Here is an 18,984-nt window from a genome sequence, read left to right on the forward strand (position 1 = left end):
CCTCCTGCACTGCAGCTTCAATTATTTATGACTCTGTTGGCAAACTTTCTTTCAGTGCTTTTCAAAATTGTGTGGGAACCATAAACAGCAGAGATGTCAGTGCTGGAGGCAGCAGAGCTGTAGCAGTAATCCAGAGAGACCCTTTCTTCTCCTGCTGTATCTAACCCAGCAAGATTTATGCTTGCCGGATAGCTGCTGTGAAACCACGTCGAACTTAACCTAACGGGGACAAAGAGAGCAAGAGACCCATAATTGTGCATAGTGGGAACAGTCATCACAGTGTCATACGCAAAATGCACCACTGGGTTTAGCCCAAACCTGGGTCTGTAGCTCAGCGTGGCACTTCATATCCTGCTGCTTTCCATCCGTTCTCAGCCTGCTGATGACTGCCTCTGTGGTGTGGCATCCCTCCTCCTCTGGTGCCTGTCTCTGTTGACTCATTTTTGTCTTGAAACTCTAATTTTTCACATTCTTTGTCCTCTTGCTGTCCTTATAGAATGCCGAGCCATTTCTTCCCCTAATAAGGACTTGTTTCTAATCTCTGGACAAGGCAGAAAATTGTTGAATAGTTTTATTCTCCAAAGACTGAATCTTGCTAAAACAAGCCCAAATGAGACTCAAAATAGGTTCCTGATCTAAATAATTTTCAGTAAAATTTGTTATTCTGTTTACCTTGGATTTCCATGAAATCCCTTCCCAGCAAGCACATCTTCCCTGCATCCTTTTTCTGTTTCCCTGGAGTTAAAACAGCTTCAGCTCTGCAAAGCGAGCTGTCCTATTCTAGACTACCACAGCCTGGGCAGCTGGAGAGCTCCTGGCCACACAGGCTGTGTAAAAGAGCCCGCACATAAGAGACTCCTTACTATTTTGGAGGGTCAGGATCACTAAGGACTACTGCCAGTTATGGAGTTTTCTTGCAGGGTCACCTCCCAGTCTTACAGCAGCCTTTGAGATACCAATTAGCCTTTGAGATCTGTGGTGTTCAACTCTGAGTGGAAAGGGGAGAGTAGGAGCAATGTAGGTGGGACTAGTGAATGCCTGGAGGAAGGACAGGGCTCTGTTGCAGAGCTCTTCCTGCTGTGTTTGAATCAGCTTTGTGCCTCCTGACAGTCTCACCCTCCTTTTTTACCTGCATCCCAGCTAGGATTAAGGCAGTGGTGGCTACAGGCTTTGCTAGTTCAAAAGAAAACTATTTTCCCTTTACTTATGGGAGGAAGTTCTAAAACCTGCTAGCTGATGAACCAAAAGCCCAGCAGATAAACTTAGGCTATCTCTGTCCAGGCATCATCCTTAGGCAGAGTTGGGTGGGGAGATGAAGGGAGTTCAGGCAGGAGAAGGGGCACTGTACAAGTGACTGATCTGTTGGTGGGCTCTGTCCTCCCACAGGTGATGAGGCACGAGAACTCGAGCGTGTTGGAGCTGGATGGGAAGGAGGTGTCTGTCTTCACCCCCTCCAAGCCCCGTGAGAAGTGGCTGCGCAAGAGGACACACGTGAAGCTGCGGGTAAGGGGCTGTTCCTGCAGCAGCAGGGAGCACTGTCACATAGGAGGGCTGAGAGTTGTGGATGAACTGGAAGGAGAAATCCACACTCTGATTTGCCTGGTTGTGTTTGGCATTTCCCTGTGGGATGTTTCATCAATGAATTCATGAAACTGACCCTTTGGTTTTGCTTTTTTCTTTTTTCCTTCTTGACTTGTGTAGAATGTCACAGCCAACCACAGGATAAATGACACCATTGCTAATGAAGATGGGCCTCAGACCCTGACTGGAAGGTTTATGTACGGTCCATTAGATATGGTCACACTCACAGGAGAAAAGGTACCATCTACTATGGGGGTTGTGCACCGTGTGCTGAAAAGAATGGGGAACAGGGACAGGCAACACTGGTCATTGCTCCCTCACTGCCTGCATGGGCTCGCTGCCCTGGGCCAGGCTTCCCTGCTTCAACTTGTGTGGTGCCTTCTACCAGGAACAGCACGGAGCACAAAGTCTCATCCCTGCATCACAGTGCTCCATTGCTTCTCAGCTCAGATCTAGCAAGGCACAGAGGGTGGAAGCAGGACCCAGGCCAAAGGGGCTTGGATGGAAGGTCCTCACTCTTGGCCTGTTTTACTGTTCGTCAGTATCTTCAGTGCTGTGTTTAACCCAGACTCACTGTCTTCCCAGGTGGACATTCACATCATGACCCAGCCACCATCAGGAGAGTGGGTTTATTTTGACACTGAGATCAGCAACAGCAGTGGCAGAATTTCTTATGTCATCCCTGAAAACCGGCGCTTGGGCATTGGCGTGTACCCCGTCAAGATGGTGGTCAGGTGAGGTACCTTGGGTGGCCATGGCTTAGTTTGTGATAGGATACAGTAGGCTTGAAACATGCCATGTGGGCTGCATGACAAAGCCATAGACCTTTTACCCACAACAAAAGAGAAATTTGATACCTAGAATGTGATGCCTCCTTGTGTGGCAGCTCTGATTATTGAATGTGATCAGAGCCTTGTTTGCTAGAAACAGGAACAAAACTGTGCTCTGCAGCTGTAAGAGGGAGATCTGTGTTTTATTCTGCCTCTTACATCATCAAAAGAATGGTAATTGAGCTCTGGTTGCAGAAGCAGGCCTTTTGCGGCTGTAGGTGAATGGCCTTGCTGTCTCTTGCAAAACTGCATAATGAGTGTATTTTAAATGATATAGACTTGTCCTTGAAGGACAGAACTTTGTACTCAGGGTAATTTACAGCCTAAGAGGTTCCAGCTGAGTTCTGGTTGCTGGCACTTTGAGTCACTGAAGTACACTGACTGTAGGGCTCCAGAGCACAGTTTTCAGCCACACTTTAACACACAGTCCTTCCTGCACTCTCCATCGCTGCTGTAACTGAGGGTGGCATAGCTCTTACAGGCTTTGGGGCAGGTTTGGGTGCTGCTCAGGGCTTCGGTGCACTTCAGTACTCAGAGATACCTTCTGAAAGAACCTCAGTATATCAAGGACTGGAAGTACCCATTTCCCTTCCAGGGGTGACCACACGTATGCAGACAGCTACATCACAGTTCTGCCAAAGGGGACAGAGTTTGTGGTGTTCAGCATCGATGGCTCCTTTGCTGCCAGTGTATCCATCATGGGCAGCGACCCCAAAGTCCGTGCCGGAGCAGTTGACGTTGTCAGGTGAGCAGCAGGGGCTGGGGCGGTTGGTTTGTTTTGACCATAGCATTGCTCTAGGTCTGTAATCCATGGGTCTGTGGATTTTCTTCTAGGCACTGGCAAGACCTTGGCTACCTCATTATCTATGTCACGGGCCGCCCCGACATGCAGAAGCAGAGGGTGGTAGCGTGGTTAGCACAGCACAACTTCCCCCATGGGATCGTCTCATTCTGCGATGGGCTCGTTCACGACCCACTGCGGCACAAGGCCAACTTCTTGAAATCCCTCATCACAGATGTAAGTCTGCATCTGCTGAAATATGATCGTAGCACAGGTGGAGATTGCTGCTCATCCAATTGCCCCTGTCAGCACCAGTCTCTTGGCAGCAATGTGGCCCGCAGTAGAAGATTAATCTCTGTTCATTTTATTTTCATCCTTTTATTGCTCCACAAACTGTCCGTGCTGTTAAATTGTGTCATTTCTGCTCTGCACTGTTCCATTTCATCACAGGTTCTTCCAATACTAAATGCCAAGTGAAACAGAGGGAGCAGTGCCTCCCGTTCCCTCCTCAGGTGCTTTATTCACCTGTTCGGTGCTTCTCTGTCTGCCCATCATGTAGTCTGCTGCTCTGAGGTGCCCTTTGAAGGGAATAGGGAATGGCCTTGCACCACCCAACCTGGAGAGATGCGCAGAGCATCTCCCAGATATTCAGTCCTAGGGAGGTCTTAATGTCACTCTGCCCAGACGCTCAGAAAACGTTTGGATAAAGCAGGCTTTTCTCTGTCAGACAAGTGGATTAACTGTTAGCATCCAGAGCATGTGTGTCCTGCCTTGAACAGTACTGATGAGGGCTTTGTCTAGGAGCTGCCTTTGCTCTCTGCCCTCAGAGGCAGTGTATTTTGCTGCCTGTCCCTTCTCCCTCTGTCCTGCAGCACTGAGTATCTGTATTGCATGTGGCAGCACGGCCACTGGAGGGGCACGCTGCGTGCTAATGCTGGCTGTGCAGGGGATTGCAAAGCTCTCTTCTCCCCCACTGACAAGCAGGCAGCCAAGTGTGCACCATCCCTGCCCCCTGTGGACCTCAAGGAAAGGCAGCAAGGACAGATCTGCTTTGCTGTTACTCCTCTTGTTCTGGCCTGTAAACATCCTCAGCTCTGTTAATTAATGCTTTGCTCAGCGATGCATTATCCAGCTGGGAACTTACATAAGTTATTGACCTAAGATTCCCACAAATGCTATTAAAAAACAACAAACCCTGCCTGTTGAGCAGCATGGAGCGCCCATATGTTCTGACCGCGTGCTGCTTTTTCTCTCTGCAGCTCCACATGAGGATCCATGCGGCATATGGATCCACCAAGGACATCTCTGTGTACAGCTCCATCAGCCTCCCGCCCACACACATCTACATTGTTGGCCGACCCACCAAGAAGCTGCAAAGCCAGTGTCAGGTAGGAGCCAGCTGGTCTGAGCCCTGCAGGTGCTGCCCAAAAAGCCATGGGCTTACTGTTGGAGGGGACACAACAGGAACTTGGTCACCCTAGAACTGGATGATGAGCTGGTGTTTGCTGTCTGGTTACTGTGTCCAGATGTATAGCCCTCAGGGCCACAGAAATGACCTGAAGGATGAAAGCTGGGGCTGTGCAGCCTGGAGAAGAGGGGGGGCTGGGGAGGCCTGTGAGTGTCTGAGGAGCTTTAAGAAAGGAGTTTAGCGGGGTGTATGTGATAGGACAGGGGGAATTGGTTTCAAACTTAGAGACAGATTTAGACTGGGTAAAAGGAAAAAGTTTTTATAAGAGTGATGAGGCATTGCATAGGGTGCCCAGAGAGGTGGTGGTGCTCCATCCCTACAGGTAGCCACGGTGAGGGGACGAGGCTTTGAGCACTGATGGAGCTGTGGGTGTCCCCGTGCACTGCAGGCAATTGGACTACGTGGCCTTTAAAGGTCCCTTCCAACTCAAGCAATTTTGTGATTCTAAGAGGACAGGAACCACCCTACGTACCAGGACCTATCATGTCTGAAAGGCTCGGTGTCTTGTGCATCGCCCCCAGCAAACCTGGCACACCAAAAGGCTTCAGCTGCATAGTGCCTACTGGGGAGACATGATGGGTTTCCCTGCCCTCATCCCTCTTGTCTTGCAGTTCATCACGGAGGGGTACGCGGCCCACCTGGCCCAGCTGGAGTACAACCACCGCTCGCGCCCCGCCAAGAACACCACACGCATGGCGCTGCGGAAGGGCAGCTTCGGGCTGCCCAGCCAGACTGAGTTCCTGCGCAAAAGGAACCACCTGCTGCGGACCATCTCCTCACAGCCCTCAGCAGCTGGAGGCAGCGCCGGCCACCGCCCTGAGCGCACCCAGAGCCAGTCCGATGGCGACAAGGAGAGGGACAGGGAACGCAGCCAAAGAAGTATGAGCATCGCCACGGGGTGCTGGGGCCGCAGCGCAGCGTCCCGCCTGGAGTCTGGCCTCCTGGGGCAGAAGTAGCTGAGCCGGAGCCAGCGACTGTCGGCTGCAGCCACCGGAGTAGAGAACAAAAGGAAAGAGGGATGAGGCCGGCGTTAACGTGGAAGGGTAAATATGGTGCTACTCTCATAACATCGTGGTATTCTGGGAAGAGATGGGATGTTTCCCACACAGAACGTGCAGGCCTTGCAAGCGGGAGCGTCAGGTTTGTGCGGCATGAGCTCAAGGAACAGCTGGAAATTGGAGGGGGAAGTCTCCAGGTCAAGATTGCGCTCTTTCCTGCCTCCTTCTCTTATCCAGGTATAGTGACTGTAAATACGTGCCTCCTCACCTTCTTAGCCATCGCTCCGATATGCGTGACCGAGTGCTGTCCTCAGAGCCACAGAACAGGGGGTGAGGTTGGGGAATTTGCTCGTGGCTGTCCCAGGAGCTGCCAGAGGGGCTTTGCCAATGCAGGGGTGGGGATGGGGTCAGTCAGCACACTGCTCCTGTAGCATGGACAGCCCCAGGTGTGGGATTTGGCATGGGCTGTGCCAGGCGGAGCGACCAAGAGCTTTACCTGTACAGAGGCCTTCACGTTCAGCCACGTTCTCAAGGAGTATGTGCAGTGGCAAAGCTGAAAGCTGTTGATGCTCTTGGCAGGGGAAGAATGTCGGCAGATTCACACCCAAGCAACTGGGGTTGAGACTACTATTATTTTTTAAAAAGACATTTTAGAATCCGATGGAATTGAATGCATTGACCTCTGAACAGAAGAATACAGGCTATTCTGTTTGAGCTGTCGCAAGCCTCAGACACTTAATTTGCTGTTAAATCTCCAAATATTATTGCTATATATAATTTCCAGAACTAACCACCATATATTTGCAAGCAGTTCTTCTCATCCAAATGCAGGGTCTGACTCTCTCAACACCCACCTCGGAGACATTTTCTTCTTCCTGGGTTCTCTCCAAGTTCAGTAGCAGCTTCAGTGGGAACCAGACTCGCTTCTTTGACCTGTAGTTACTGAACTGTAAAACCTCATTGTTTTTTGCACTGATGATTTTTAGAATGGAAACCTGTTACCATCTCATGTAGCTACACCCAACTGTTTGTAGTGCATGACAATTAAATATCGCTACCAGGGTGTGTGTGTGTGTGTGTGTATATCTATATATATAGATGTGCATATATGTATACACACACACACACACACATATATATATGTATGTGTACATATTTAAAGAAAATAATCCTGTGCAGAAGTTTTTCCAGCAGTAAGGAGACTGTAAGGAAGTGTGCCAACAGAGTCAGGCAAGCGTAAGAAAAGGCCATATCTTAATTTTCCTGGTGTGTCTCTCAGTGGATGTGCCTGAGCCGACAGTCGGTGCGCTGCTGGAGCCGGGGCTGTGCGTGGCAGATGGAGCTGCCTGCTGTGCTGCAGGTGAGAACAGTGCCTGGTGTGGGGGCTCAGCAAAGAGCCCCACAGCCTCGTGCCCCCGGCCAGAGGCCCAGCTCCCTCCTTGCACACACCTGGGGGGCCCACTTACAGGCTCCAGTTGTACTCTTCACGTGGAGATTTTATAGTCCTACTGAGCTCCCCGTCTACGTGTAACCCAGCTTTCCCCCACCACACCTTCCTGTATTTATATCACTTTCTACTTCCGATGATCTTATTTATAACAAAATTTTTTAGACTGGCTGCTTCATTTTATTAACTGTTTCAATACGAAGCGCAGGACGGCCGCACTGAGACACGCAGCACTGTGAACACTGCTCTGCTCATTGGCCCCGGGCCACGGTAGGCAGATCTCGCATCAGGCACCTCAGACCTCGTGCTCACGGTGCTTTGGGTCGACTGAGGGACAGTGCTGAGCCGAGGCCGCTGCCCACACAGTGCAGCTCCCCGTCCTGCAGCCTGACTGCACACCGCATAACCACTTCTCTTTGATAGTTCTTCAATTACAGAATGTATCTGATGACTTTTATTACCGAAAACTGACTTCCCTTTCTGTGGACTCAGCTGAGCTCCCTCTGAATGTACATCTGGAGCTAACTGGGTTTAAAACCAATGTGAATTGTCCCAGCTTTTTTGCTAGTCGAATGTTCGATCGAACAGTTGCCATCCGAGTAGGAAGCCAAGCCACAATCCATCCTGTGAAGTCACCAAACCATGTCACAAAATAATTTCTGCAAATTTGGATATGGCCTTTGCAAAATTCCTCTTTCCTCAAAGTCCACCACTGAGGCGAGGCGCAATCTGTGCGTTTTCCAATGCTGATGAGATGTTCACATTTTCTTATGTGTAGATAGTGTAAAACAGAGGCGAATGTAAATTTTCAACATAAAAAGTGGATATGTAAAATTGAAAGTTATTTATTTATGTAGAGGAAAAATGGCTGGAGGGACTGGAGCCTTCAGGGTTTATTAATATTTAAAAATGTAGCTTTTTGTTTCAGGCATTATGTACAAAGCAATTACTTCATGGACCAACTTTAATGTAACTGTCAATGAATGCAGAAGTGCAATATTATACTCACCTCTCCATCACTTCACGTTCCCAGCAGCTACTGACCAATTAGACTGACAATCATAGCGCTCCGTCCTCACCCTTTGTTCAGCTTCTTGAAATTCCCCGGGTCCTTTCCTTGCCCCCCATCTGTTGCCATTGTGCAAATCCAACATGGAGGAGCAATTGTAGAGCAGGACTTTTATTGCTGCAATAATACCAGATGACGTGGGTGTAGTTACCAGGAAATATGCCAATGAGTTTTCTTCACCAGTTCAGTCCATCACAGTCTACATCAATCTATCTTCAGCCACCCCCATCTGGCACTCATCTCTTCAAAGCAAAGATCAACGTGCTACTCATTCAAAGAACAATAGCAATAGTTTAACTCTGTTTATAACCTGTTTGTTCTGAGCTGTTTGGGAGAGCGATGCGTGTGACTCAATGCCTTTCCATGTGTCTGGAAGGGGATCCATTTGGATGCAGGGAGGGAAACACAAATGTATATTCCATCCTTACTAAAGGGGCACTGTCAGGTTAAAGACCTAATTTACCTTTGTTACAAATAACTCATTTGCTTTGAAACAAAAGACTATGAAGAGTTGCTTGGCCTCCTCCCTCTGGCTGTTTGGGCAGCCCTCAGCCCATGTTGTTCCTGCACTCGCACAACACAGCACACCCTGCACAGGCTGCCTTAGGCTTCTCTTTTTTTTCTTTTCCTCTCTTTTTTCAATTGCTTCCATCAGAATCAAACTGCTGTGGAGCTCAGATTTTTCTAACAAGCAGCTTTTTGTATTCCCGAACAATTGGGCCAGACTTTGTACCTGACGCTGTCCCTTGAAAATCTTACTTTTTAATTAATAAAAAAAGCCCACGCATTCATTCCGAGTCATTTTCCTGGGTTGCTCACTCCGTCAGACGAGGTGAAATTCTCATACCAAAAACGTTTACAGTGTCCGATCCGCGAGCCGAGCGCAGGAACCAGCCAAAGGCTCACCGCCGCCGCCGCTCCGCCAGCAGCCGCCGTGCTTGCTGTAGCAGCCCCTTCTTCAGGTATTGCCACTTTGCTGCATTTCCTATTAGTTCTAGAAGCCTTACGGTCCCTTCCTCGTCCTCAGCACCCTCTCTGCCTGTTGATACCCTCGACTGTCGGTTTTATATTCAACGATGTTAATTATATTTTATTTATAAAAAATTGCTCTGGGGGAGTGACAGGTGGGTGCGTGGGGAACCACCAGAGGGCACAGCGCCGTGTCTACAGCGCCGTGCAGACGACTTGCTTGTGTGTGACAAACCTTCTGTACAACTTCCTTCTCCTCCTTGCTGTTAGTGCATCATCCCAATGCCTGGGTGTGCTTTGTGTACAGTATCATTGTGAGTTACACAGATTAAAGAAATGGGAAGGCTCGTCTTTGTCTGCTTATTTGGGAAGCTCTAGAAACAGAAGTCACAAAGCCCAGGATGTGAGCAAGCGCCATTTTAATGGGGGTTAGAGCAACAAACAGAGCATGGAAATCTGTGCAGAGTAGTCCTGCATCACTCATTTGTCCTATAACCACTTTTTTAAAATTATTTTAAAGTTTGTAGATGTATGGACTTTGCAGTAGGGGAAAACAACGGGCATTTGTGTTACAGCTGCTGTGGGTGTAAGTCCCCAAGCTGTTGAGAGCCTTGCTGCCACATGGGGCCTACGCTGCAGGAAAGGGCAGGAAGAGAGCAAGGTAAAGGCTCCTCTCCACACAATGGGTGAGCAAAGCCCCTGCCCCTAGGTCTCAGTGCATGGGGCAGACAGAGCAGCACAGAAGGGGCCAGAAGCAGCCCCTGAAGGGAACACGCAGCTGTCAGTGTTGCAGCCCTGCTGCAGACCCTGTGCCAGCTCCTGCCAACAAAAGCCCAGAGATAAGGCATCAGATTCTGTGTGCTGCTGAGCTCCTCAGGCCTTAAAAGAGTCACTAGGGCAAGCAGCGTTACAGCCATGCTGGCCCCAGTTATGAGAGAAAGGAGAGAAGCTGTTTAATGGGAGATGAACCATTAAGGTCTTTCTCCTTCCCAGTCAGTAACTTAAAGACTGAATGACACTGCCCCCAGGGAAGCGTACCGATGCAGTGCTGCCTGCAGGTCCAGTTCATCTCATCAGTGCACCAGGGCTGTACCCGCAGCAGGATAAATCTCCGGCACAGCTACAGCACAGGCTCACTGCAGCATCCCCGTTCTCACCTGGAAGGCCAGCCCATCCCCACGGGTAGCTTGCTGGAAGGGGAGAGATGGGCACTCAGTGCACAGCTTTTACCAGGACAAAAGACCACAGCACTCACTGGCTGGGGCCTCTGTGGGGCTGCCAGGACTCTTTTTGCCCTGGTGGGGCCCCCTGAGAGGAAAAACAACCCAGCCATCAGCCCCAGTACCTTGTTAATCTCCTTGTGTCTCTCCTTGCTGACGATCTCCTCCAGCACTTCTCCATCTCCCTTAATAAGCCTGGAAGACAAGCACAGGACCATGAGGTGTGAGACTGTCTGCCAGTCACGCTGGTTCCCCCTGCCCCATGCAATATGTGCCAGGAAAACAAAATTGAAGAAAATTCTCCAGCAACATATGGGACAGACACATGAGGACTGGGAGCTGGACTGGTGCACCCCTGTGCTAGCCCAGTGACTGTTCCAACCCTTGAAGCTCTATCAGGTGCCATCTTGAATTAGTTTTATCTGGGATGGATTTTTCTTCAGAGTGTCTGGTATAATGCTACATTTTGGTTCTAGGAGAAAAACAATGCTGATAACACACTGATGTTTATAGTGTCTGCTAAACAGTGTTGTACAGAGCCAAGGTCATTCTCAGCAAAGGGCACAAGGAGCTGAGAGGGAAATGAATTAGGACAGCTGACTGAAACTGGCCAAAGGGATATTCCATACTATACAGCATCAAGGGGAAGGACTTCTGAAGGGGGTGGGAGTTCACCTCTCTCTCTCTTTCACTGCTTATGGGACTAGCTGGGCATCAGTCAGGGGGTGGTGAGCAATTGCTTGTGCATCACTTGTTATATATACTTTTATATATATTTGTCATAATTATTATCCTTTTCCTTTTCTCTTAGTAAATAGTTTTATCTCAATCCACGAGTTCTACCTTGTTTTCTTTCTCCTGTTTCTCTCCCACTTCCCACTGAGATGGAAGGGAGTCAGTGAACAAATGTGTGGTGCTTAGCAAACTGCCAGGTTAAACCACAACACATCATTTTGGCCATATCAAACTTAGCATGACAAGTTTTTCCCTTGCTCTTATGTGATGAGCACCAGCAAGCTGCAGCCAGCACAGCTGTGGTCCCCTGAGAAAGCAGCATCCCCCTGCAGGGACCAACTAGCCCTGTCCAAGGCTGAGGGCCCTGCATCTGTTATGTACTGAGCCAGTCACACTTGCACGTTGCAGGAGAAAATATTTGTAATGGAAACATCTCCTGCCCCCCCATCATCTGCAGAAGCTTCACTGTCAACAGCAGTGGACTCAGCTTCTGCAAAACTTCCCCGCACTCCCCTTGAATTCAGGTCTGCTCCTGACTGCCTGAGGGAGCTGCAGGGCTGTTCAAATAGGAGCCAGTTTTGGCCTGCAAGGCAGCCAGATCAGGACATCTCACCCAAGCATATTTCCAGCATCATCAAAGGCAGCTCACAACCCCTAGCATGAAAAGGAATTTAATGTCTTCATTATGTGCTTTACATGGAACTGACCTTAGTTCCACACCTCCCTAAGTCCCGCAGGCTGCCTTCTATTTTAAGACTGGACTTGTCACACCCAATTTTCTTCACCATGATGTTTTCTGTTTACTGGAAGATGCAGCTTATTACAACTGGGTCATTTCCATTTGGCAGCTATATGAACTTCAGTCTGTTGTCTGTAACTCCAAGGGGAACATACCCACTCCTTCCCCACTCACACCTGGGTGCTACCTGGAACTGGGGCACCTGTGGCTGGGAATGGCATTTTGCAGCTCTGAAAGGTGAAAATTTTATACCACTCGGTATAAAATTGCCTCTTATGGATAAGCTACAGCAGGTTTGATGGAGAGGATGTGCGTGCCAGATTTTGCTGCTGAGGGGTACCTGACTCCAGGCAGTACTGCATATCTTCCAGTATCCCATCCCATTCAACATGGATAGCGATGGACAGATCCATCACCTCTCTTCTGCCCAAAGCAGCCATACCTGGTTCTCCCTGTTTCAGGATCCACCACTCTTCTGATAACACTCTGCCTCGCGTCCCATTCCTCCTTTGTCATTGGCTTCATAGCTTGGATCCGGGACTTCTGCTCATCTGTCAGAACTGGAACATGTCCATTAGTCAGAGCTGTGCTGGCAGGACCAGCCTGCAGGGAGCAGATGGGAACACAGCACCAGATACAAGTGGTTTAACAAAAAACCATGCAAGGGACAGTCTGTGTGCGCTTCACGTCCCAGATGAATGTAGGCAGCAACTTTATCATAGAATGGTTTGGGTTGGAAGGGATCTTTAAGATCATGTAGTTCCAACTCCCTGCTATAGGCAGGGACACCTCCCACTAGACCAGGTTGCTCACAGCCCCATCCAGCCTGGCTGTCACTGCCGTTACTGCTGACAGCGTCCTTTCATCCAGCATCTTTGTTCCCAGCTCACATTCACAAATCAAAATGAAATTAATCAATGAATTCACAAGCGTGGCTCCTTACATTTACTGCTGTGGGCCACAGAGGGAGAAGAGCCGGGTGCCCCTCTGTGCCCAACCCCAACCCCACCAAGGAGGCAGCAGCCATTCCTCAGCCCAGAGTTACCTGGCCCAGGATCCGCCTGTGGCTCCTTCTGCCACAGCTCCAGCGATGGGCCGGGCAGTGCCTCACCCACGCCTCTGTCCTCCTTAACTCTTTCTTTTGACTTCTTCTTCAATTTCTTTTTTGTCTTCTTCTTCTTCTTCTTGTCTTTGTGTTTCCCTCGCTTCCTTCTGCCGTGCCGCTTCGCTCTGGTGTCACTGTCACTGGAGGAGGTGGAGGAGGAGGATGATGAGGAGCGGGAGGAGGATGAACTGTCAGAGGATGAAGCATTTGCCTTCCTCTTCTTTTTCTTCCTTCCCTCCTTCTTCCTTCCTGCAACACACAGCGGGAGTTCAGCACAGTACCACAAGAGGAAGAGGGGAACGGGGGCAGCGCCCTCCCTACCTTCCCTGGCGGCCGCAGAGCTCGGCCGGTGCCGGGGACCGGGGGAGGCCGCACCGCTCCTCGCGCCGCGCTTCTCCCGTCCGCTCCCAGAGGGGCTGCGGCTGCTGCTGCTCCGGGACCGCTTCCGGGACCGCCCGCGAGCCATGGTGCGCCGGGGCCTGGGGGGAGAGGTCAGCGCTACGCCCCGACTAGGAATGCCAAAGGGATCTAAGATGTGTGCTCTCCCCTTAAGAGATGCGCGCACCTCGGCCCTTCGACCGCCGTTCCGCGCCGCCGCCACGCGCACGCGCTCACCGTTGTCCCCGAGTCTCGCCGCGCGCACCGAGCGCCGCGCCGCCGTTACAGCCCCAGACCTCACTTCCGGTCTCCCCGCCCACTTCCGGTCACTCACTCACAAAGCGCCGCCCGGGTCCCTACGCCGCGCTCTGTGGTTCCGGGATTCGGCGGAACCGACAGCTTAGCGCTCGCGGGGCCACTCGGCGTGGGGACACCGAGCGCGGCAGCCACAGCGCAGCACTTCTGCCGTTGGGCTGCGGGCGGAGGCCCTTAGGCTGCCGTTCCTCCTCCCGCAGCCGGCTGCGGAGCGTCCCTGCGAGCTCCTGCGAACAGCGCCAAGCGGTGCATGTGGGGATTTATTGCACTGCTCTTTTCCACGCACACGCGGAGCGCCCCGCCCGTAGGCACAGACGTCTCCGCAGATGAAAAGCAGGTCGGATCTCGTCCTGCACACCCGAACGTATTGGCAGTCCTTGCAGTGAGTCAGTGCTGGGGCTTTGCACGTCTACGCGCTCCTCCAGCACTCCGATGTGGCTGCGTGCCCTCGGCAGCCCTCACAGCAGCAGTGGGAGCAGCTGGCTTCCCAGCAGGACCGGTTTGGTGTCACCTTGCACGGTGACAGCTCCCTCTTAAATGACTCAACATCCACCCGAGGCTGTCAGCACGGTCCGAGAAGGGCAGAAAGCAGCTGGAGGCAATCTGTTCTGCGGAAGGCATGCCCCACCTGCTACCACACCGAGCAGAGATCCACGGTCTCAGGCACGTCTTCTTCACAGGTTTCTGTGAACCCGTCTCCAAACCCCTCTGCCTCCACCAGCTGGGGTTTCTGGTTGCACATGGGACACAGCTGGTTGCGGATGGCTGATGATCTCATCCAAATGATGAGGTTCCAGCGTTCCCCCGAGGCGATGGGAAGCGCCCCGTGGATCTGCCCTCCTCGGTGCAACAGCCCCTGGGTTCCCACGTGTTCCACCTCTATGTAGCTTGGCACAGGGGAAGGATCCTGGAACAAAGGGAGGTGGATATGGCATTACACCAGAAAGTCCCTAAAAGAACAAAGTTCAAGTAGTTGAATTTTCTTCACCCACAGTTCAACCACTTCAGTCATAGTAAGCCATTTTCAGTGCCAGGTCCAGAGGGATTTAAAGGCAGTTTCAATTAAAAACAAACAAACAAAAAACAAACAAACAAAAACAACAACAACAAGAAACAAAACCAGTTTCACCAGTGTGGGGTTTTTTAATCCCTCTCTTGTTTAGAATTCCCTGGAAATAGGGGCTGTGGAATTAAGTCTCGTCTGAAGTAAGTAACTTCTGTCTCCCCCTCTCAGCACCTCCTTGATCATTATTTTCCTTGTGGGAAGACGGGTTGGTTTGCTTCACTCCAACTGCTACAATAGCTGTGCCTGTCCTCTCTCTGAATTGGCTGCAATTAGCTTGAATGTTGCTAACTTACTTATAGCAGTAGAGGTCCCTACTTAACCACTACATTTTAGAAAAGGGGAAGGGACAGACTGGATTTGACTGTTAGAAGTGAGCAACTGCTTTTTAGAACACAGTTAACGCTCTGAAACTGGAGGACAGGGGGGAACAGAAGCAGGGTCCAGATGAGGAATGTACTCAGTACCTGTCTGAAATCCCCGAAGTACAAATTGCCTTCTGTGAAGTCTTTTCCCAGAGAAACGTTTAGGGTGACTTCTGCATTGTCATAATGAGAGCTCAGATCCAGATCTTCGTGCAACGAGTACTTGACAACAAATGCCTTATGACTGTCCAGGCAGGCACCCCCCAAGTCAGGATAAAGCAGGGCTGTGATGGGACGCAGATATTTTTCACGCAGGGGTGTGATGAAACTTTCATCCATCCCTAGCTCGTTGAGTAAAACCTGTCCCAAAGAGAGGAGATGGAACAGCTGACCAACAGCTGGGTATATCTGCTGCTTCATCAGAGCAGCTGCTGAGCTGTCTTGCACTCTTCCAACTCTGATGCTTGCTCAAAGAAAGTACCAAAAAGCTCCAGGTACAGGGAAAGGAAAGAGGATCAAGGTAGAAAGTGATGGTGAACACAGTAAGATCAAAAATTGAGTTTAAATTAAATTGAATTAAAAACAAACTCCTTGATTTAAACATGTGTTGCTTAAATGCAAGGTGCTCATTGTTTTGAAATACCAGATCCCACCCCGACTCCCTGCTTTTGCCCATTCTTTTGCCTCTGGACAAATACCATGCATTCTTTCAACCCTTTCATTTCCAAGAGTCTGTACTCAAACTGTGCTGCATTCAAATTATAGACAGTTTGGAATGGAAAGGATTGTGAAGCAAGGATGTAAACAGTGTGCTCAGGAACACTCCCCCTAAAGAAGCACAAGAGCTGATGAATCCTACCCCATAGTTATTCATGCTGTTGGGCCGGCCTTTAGGCATGTCCGACTGCTCAAAATTCTCCAGCTCCTCAATAAAGGCTTGGCAGAACTCCTCTGTGAACACTGGGAGTCGAAAGATCCGCTTATCTGTCAAGAAAAAGGGAGACAGTGTTTGCTGGGGAAAATAACGTGAAAGTCTTTTTGGCTGTTGTGTTTTCTAGCTAGACTATGCTGGCATTGGTGAGAATGCAGCACCCAGACTTTTCACTTTATGCTCTGGCTGCTCAAGGAGTTGGCACTGTTCCTCAGGATCAGCTCTGGGATGGACTTGCTATTTTTCATGTTGACCCTTTGCTTCCAGGCTTCCCCATCCAGTTGTGAGACCTGGCACTGATTTAAATGTCTGTTGTAGGTGCCAAGGAAATGCTCTGAGAGGGCCCAGAAGCTGCAGAGGGAGGGCAGTAAATCAACAGCAGTCCTCGTGGATGAAAGGGACTCAAGGTCATTCAGAGGATGGGGAATTTACTTGTCCAGCCCATCTTTCTGGGAAGGCCAAGCCATCTACGCTACTTTTCAGAGTAGAGCCCTAAAGGTCTAAGGGGAGCTCAATATGAAGGATATAGGAACTGTGATAATGTGAAAAGATAATGTGCCTGGAAACTACTTCTTGGGAAAATAACCAACAGCAGCCTTGTACACATACATTTGTCTCTTTCTTTTTGTCTTGAGAAAAAGAGGCCACTTTGCAGCTTCCATTCCAAATTTTGTCAGTGTTTCTGGCAGGGAGAGATCTTCAAAAATGCCACCAGGGAAACTGAAGGCACAGATCTCTTTAAAAGGCTGAAAACTAGACTGAAAATATTTCAGCTCAGACTAACCGAAGGGAATTGTCTGAAATGGGGAAGCACTGGGGAGGGAAAACCAAGCCCCTCAAGCTAAGTGTTCCTTCACAGCAGGCTCCCCTGTGAGGTTATGGTATAAGTAAAACCCCAGCGTTGCTGCAGTGAGAGCCTCTGATGAGACATCAGCAGACTGGGATTGGAAAAGCAGAAAACAGGATCTCATCTACAACATAACTGCTGCACAATACTGCCTCTCCAGAGACTCTCGTCAAGCAGAAAATAACATCCTGCTTGTCCAGGCTGTGTGTCAAAACCGAGCTGTCGAAGACAGGGCTTAGAAACAGCTGCCATCGCTGAAACTGCAGCACCACATGGGTGTTCTCTGTTGATGATGGGTTGTTTTCTGTACCTGAGAAGGACTCAGTGTAGCGCAGGAGTCCATGGAGATTAGCATCCGGTGATGTGCAGTATCTAACGATTTCTAGAAAACCTGGGGCCAGAAATGAATCCTGGTGCCAAGGGAAGGATGACAAATGTAAACAGAAACACAATTAGCTTGCAGAGTCTTTTACAGCCTGAGAGGGAAACGGACTTTCACATACACACAGGAAAATATGTAAAGCCTAGGGAGCGAGGCTGATAGTCGCATGTGGCTTACTTTTGTGTCAGGAAATGTTACCAGTAAATTGTGTCTTGTTGTAGTTCATGGGTATTTCTAAGTATAACTGGCCAGATTTATTCTTAGCCCAATGGGAAAGAGCCTGGCTTGCATTATGGACACCTAAGGAATAAATGCAAAGACATTTCTACAAGATTTACCATCTTCTCCTGGCCTCAACACGACAGAGCTCTGCTGGAAGCACTTTTCTGCACAGACCATGACAGCCAATGGCAAAACATGTTACTAAACGGTTATGGAGCAGTAAATCTGTGAGAATTTTTGTGTGATTGATAACCCAGGAACACGTTTGTCAAACATCAGGAAATTCAAAGCAGAGCAGCCCATAACAAAGGTGGCTATGCTGCATTTACAGTGGAGTGCATACAGGCAAGCGGCCTGCTCCCACCCTTCAGCTGAGGGTAATTAGTTGTTTACCTGCGCTGATTTCTGTGGCTGTCCCTTACTCTTCAGTGACCCTGTTGGTGCAGTGGTGCGTTAGCTCACAATTGCTAACTATATTCTGCATTCCGGAAGGAATAAAAATGCATAAAAAATGACCCTCATTTGGCAGAATCCTGCCTGGAGAACACACTGGGCTGCGACAGCTGCTTTGTTTTTAATTCAGTCCAGCTCTGGAACTGCACGCACTCTTGATGATTAAAGGGCTCCCTACTGCAAATATAAGCTCTCAGCCAATTTCTTGAGTGCAAACCAGATTTCAAACACAGGATCTACCTGAAGAGTGTACACTTCTGAGTGCTTTCGTTTGTAACACTGAGAGATGATGGCTTTGCGCTCCGCTGATTGATGAACCAGGTGTTTTCTTCTCTGCACTTCTGCTTCAATCTAGGAATAAACAACAGAGCGTCGTGCTGGAGAATCAGAATGGATAACAAAGAAGGGGATAACTAAAACAATTCCAGGAATCTGCTTATTGTTCTAAAGCAGTTATTTTTGTTCAGGGCACCTCTGGGAGCCTGAGCGTGTGCTTTTGCTTTTCTGTAGTCAAGACAGGATGAGTAAATATTTAAAAACCCAGATGCCTAAGAGGGATTTGAGACACATTTGCACAATGGATGGCTTAAGAAATAACTGAAATCTTTCCACGGATGTGTCAGGGGAGCTGTGAGTTTTCAACCCTTTCGGGCATTTCTGACACCTCATGAATCGCTCTGGGTCTGGTTTATGTCCTGACAAGAGCACTTTTGTCGGCAACAAAGACGTTTCCCGGGAGGGAGAGAGACGGGATTAGCGTTAAGTGGTGCCGAGACAGGCTCGTCCATCACCGCACAGCAAACAGCTCAGGCAACAACTGCTCTGCTGCGCCCCCATCGAGGTCACGCCGCCCGCCGTGTGACGGACCCACGGGGCATCCCGAGCCGAACGGGACCCCCAGAAACTGGATGCTGTGCCGAGACCATCGCCACACGGCAGCCGGCGCTGGGAGGCTGCTCCGGCGCCGCCACCAAAGCGGGCTGTTAAAAACAGCAGGAAAGGGACCGAGGAGCTGCCAGCCCTCGCACCTGGCCCGCGGCTCGGCGCTCACCTCCCGAAGCACGGCCGCCATCTGCTCCTCGCCGC

General features: G+C 49.9%; 3 protein-coding genes across 6 annotated transcripts in view; 1 reads left to right on the forward strand and 2 right to left on the reverse strand.

Annotated features, from left to right (window-relative positions):
• PITPNM2 (phosphatidylinositol transfer protein membrane associated 2) overlaps nt 1-9,490 on the forward strand; it is a 114,732-nt gene extending 105,242 nt beyond the window's left edge. Inside the window, 7 exon segments of the mRNA XM_019621017.2 lie at nt 1,387-1,503; nt 1,702-1,818; nt 2,167-2,315; nt 3,007-3,156; nt 3,246-3,429; nt 4,452-4,580; nt 5,272-9,490. Coding sequence (XP_019476562.1) covers nt 1,387-1,503; nt 1,702-1,818; nt 2,167-2,315; nt 3,007-3,156; nt 3,246-3,429; nt 4,452-4,580; nt 5,272-5,616 — 1,191 coding nt within the window. The 3' untranslated portion in view covers nt 5,617-9,490.
• Nucleotides 7,935-13,780, reverse strand: ARL6IP4 (ADP ribosylation factor like GTPase 6 interacting protein 4). Of its 4 annotated transcripts, none has more exons than XR_004161585.1 (6): nt 13,264-13,780; nt 12,883-13,191; nt 12,280-12,397; nt 10,489-10,558; nt 10,182-10,333; nt 7,935-8,291 (listed from the first exon to the last, which is right to left on the reverse strand). XR_004161585.1 is itself a non-coding variant. In XM_010720097.3 (6 exons), the coding sequence occupies exons 2-6, from the start codon at nt 13,406-13,408 to the stop codon at nt 10,277-10,279; spliced, it is 699 nt and encodes a 232-aa protein (XP_010718399.1). In that variant the 5' UTR covers nt 13,409-13,421; nt 13,558-13,780; the 3' UTR covers nt 9,546-10,276. The 4 variants fall into 4 exon arrangements, 2 of the variants coding, with proteins under 2 accessions (XP_010718399.1, XP_010718400.1); XR_002120360.2 differs by lacking the exon at nt 7,935-8,291 and adding an exon at nt 9,546-9,962; XM_010720097.3 differs by lacking the exon at nt 7,935-8,291 and having other exon boundaries at nt 9,546-10,333; nt 13,264-13,421; nt 13,558-13,780.
• Nucleotides 13,781-13,877: 97 nt separating this feature from the next.
• Nucleotides 13,878-18,251, reverse strand: OGFOD2 (2-oxoglutarate and iron dependent oxygenase domain containing 2). Its single transcript, XM_031555965.1, has 4 exons — nt 18,139-18,251; nt 15,923-16,047; nt 15,166-15,423; nt 13,878-14,542 (listed from the first exon to the last, which is right to left on the reverse strand). Exons 2-4 carry the CDS (start codon nt 15,959-15,961, stop codon nt 14,267-14,269), a joined length of 573 nt encoding a protein of 190 aa, XP_031411825.1. The 5' UTR covers nt 15,962-16,047; nt 18,139-18,251; the 3' UTR covers nt 13,878-14,266.
• Nucleotides 18,252-18,984: the final 733 nt, after the last annotated feature.

Source organism: Meleagris gallopavo, chromosome 17, assembly GCF_000146605.3.
Source record: "Meleagris gallopavo isolate NT-WF06-2002-E0010 breed Aviagen turkey brand Nicholas breeding stock chromosome 17, Turkey_5.1, whole genome shotgun sequence".
NCBI classification, from domain to species: Eukaryota; Metazoa; Chordata; class Aves; order Galliformes; family Phasianidae; genus Meleagris; species Meleagris gallopavo.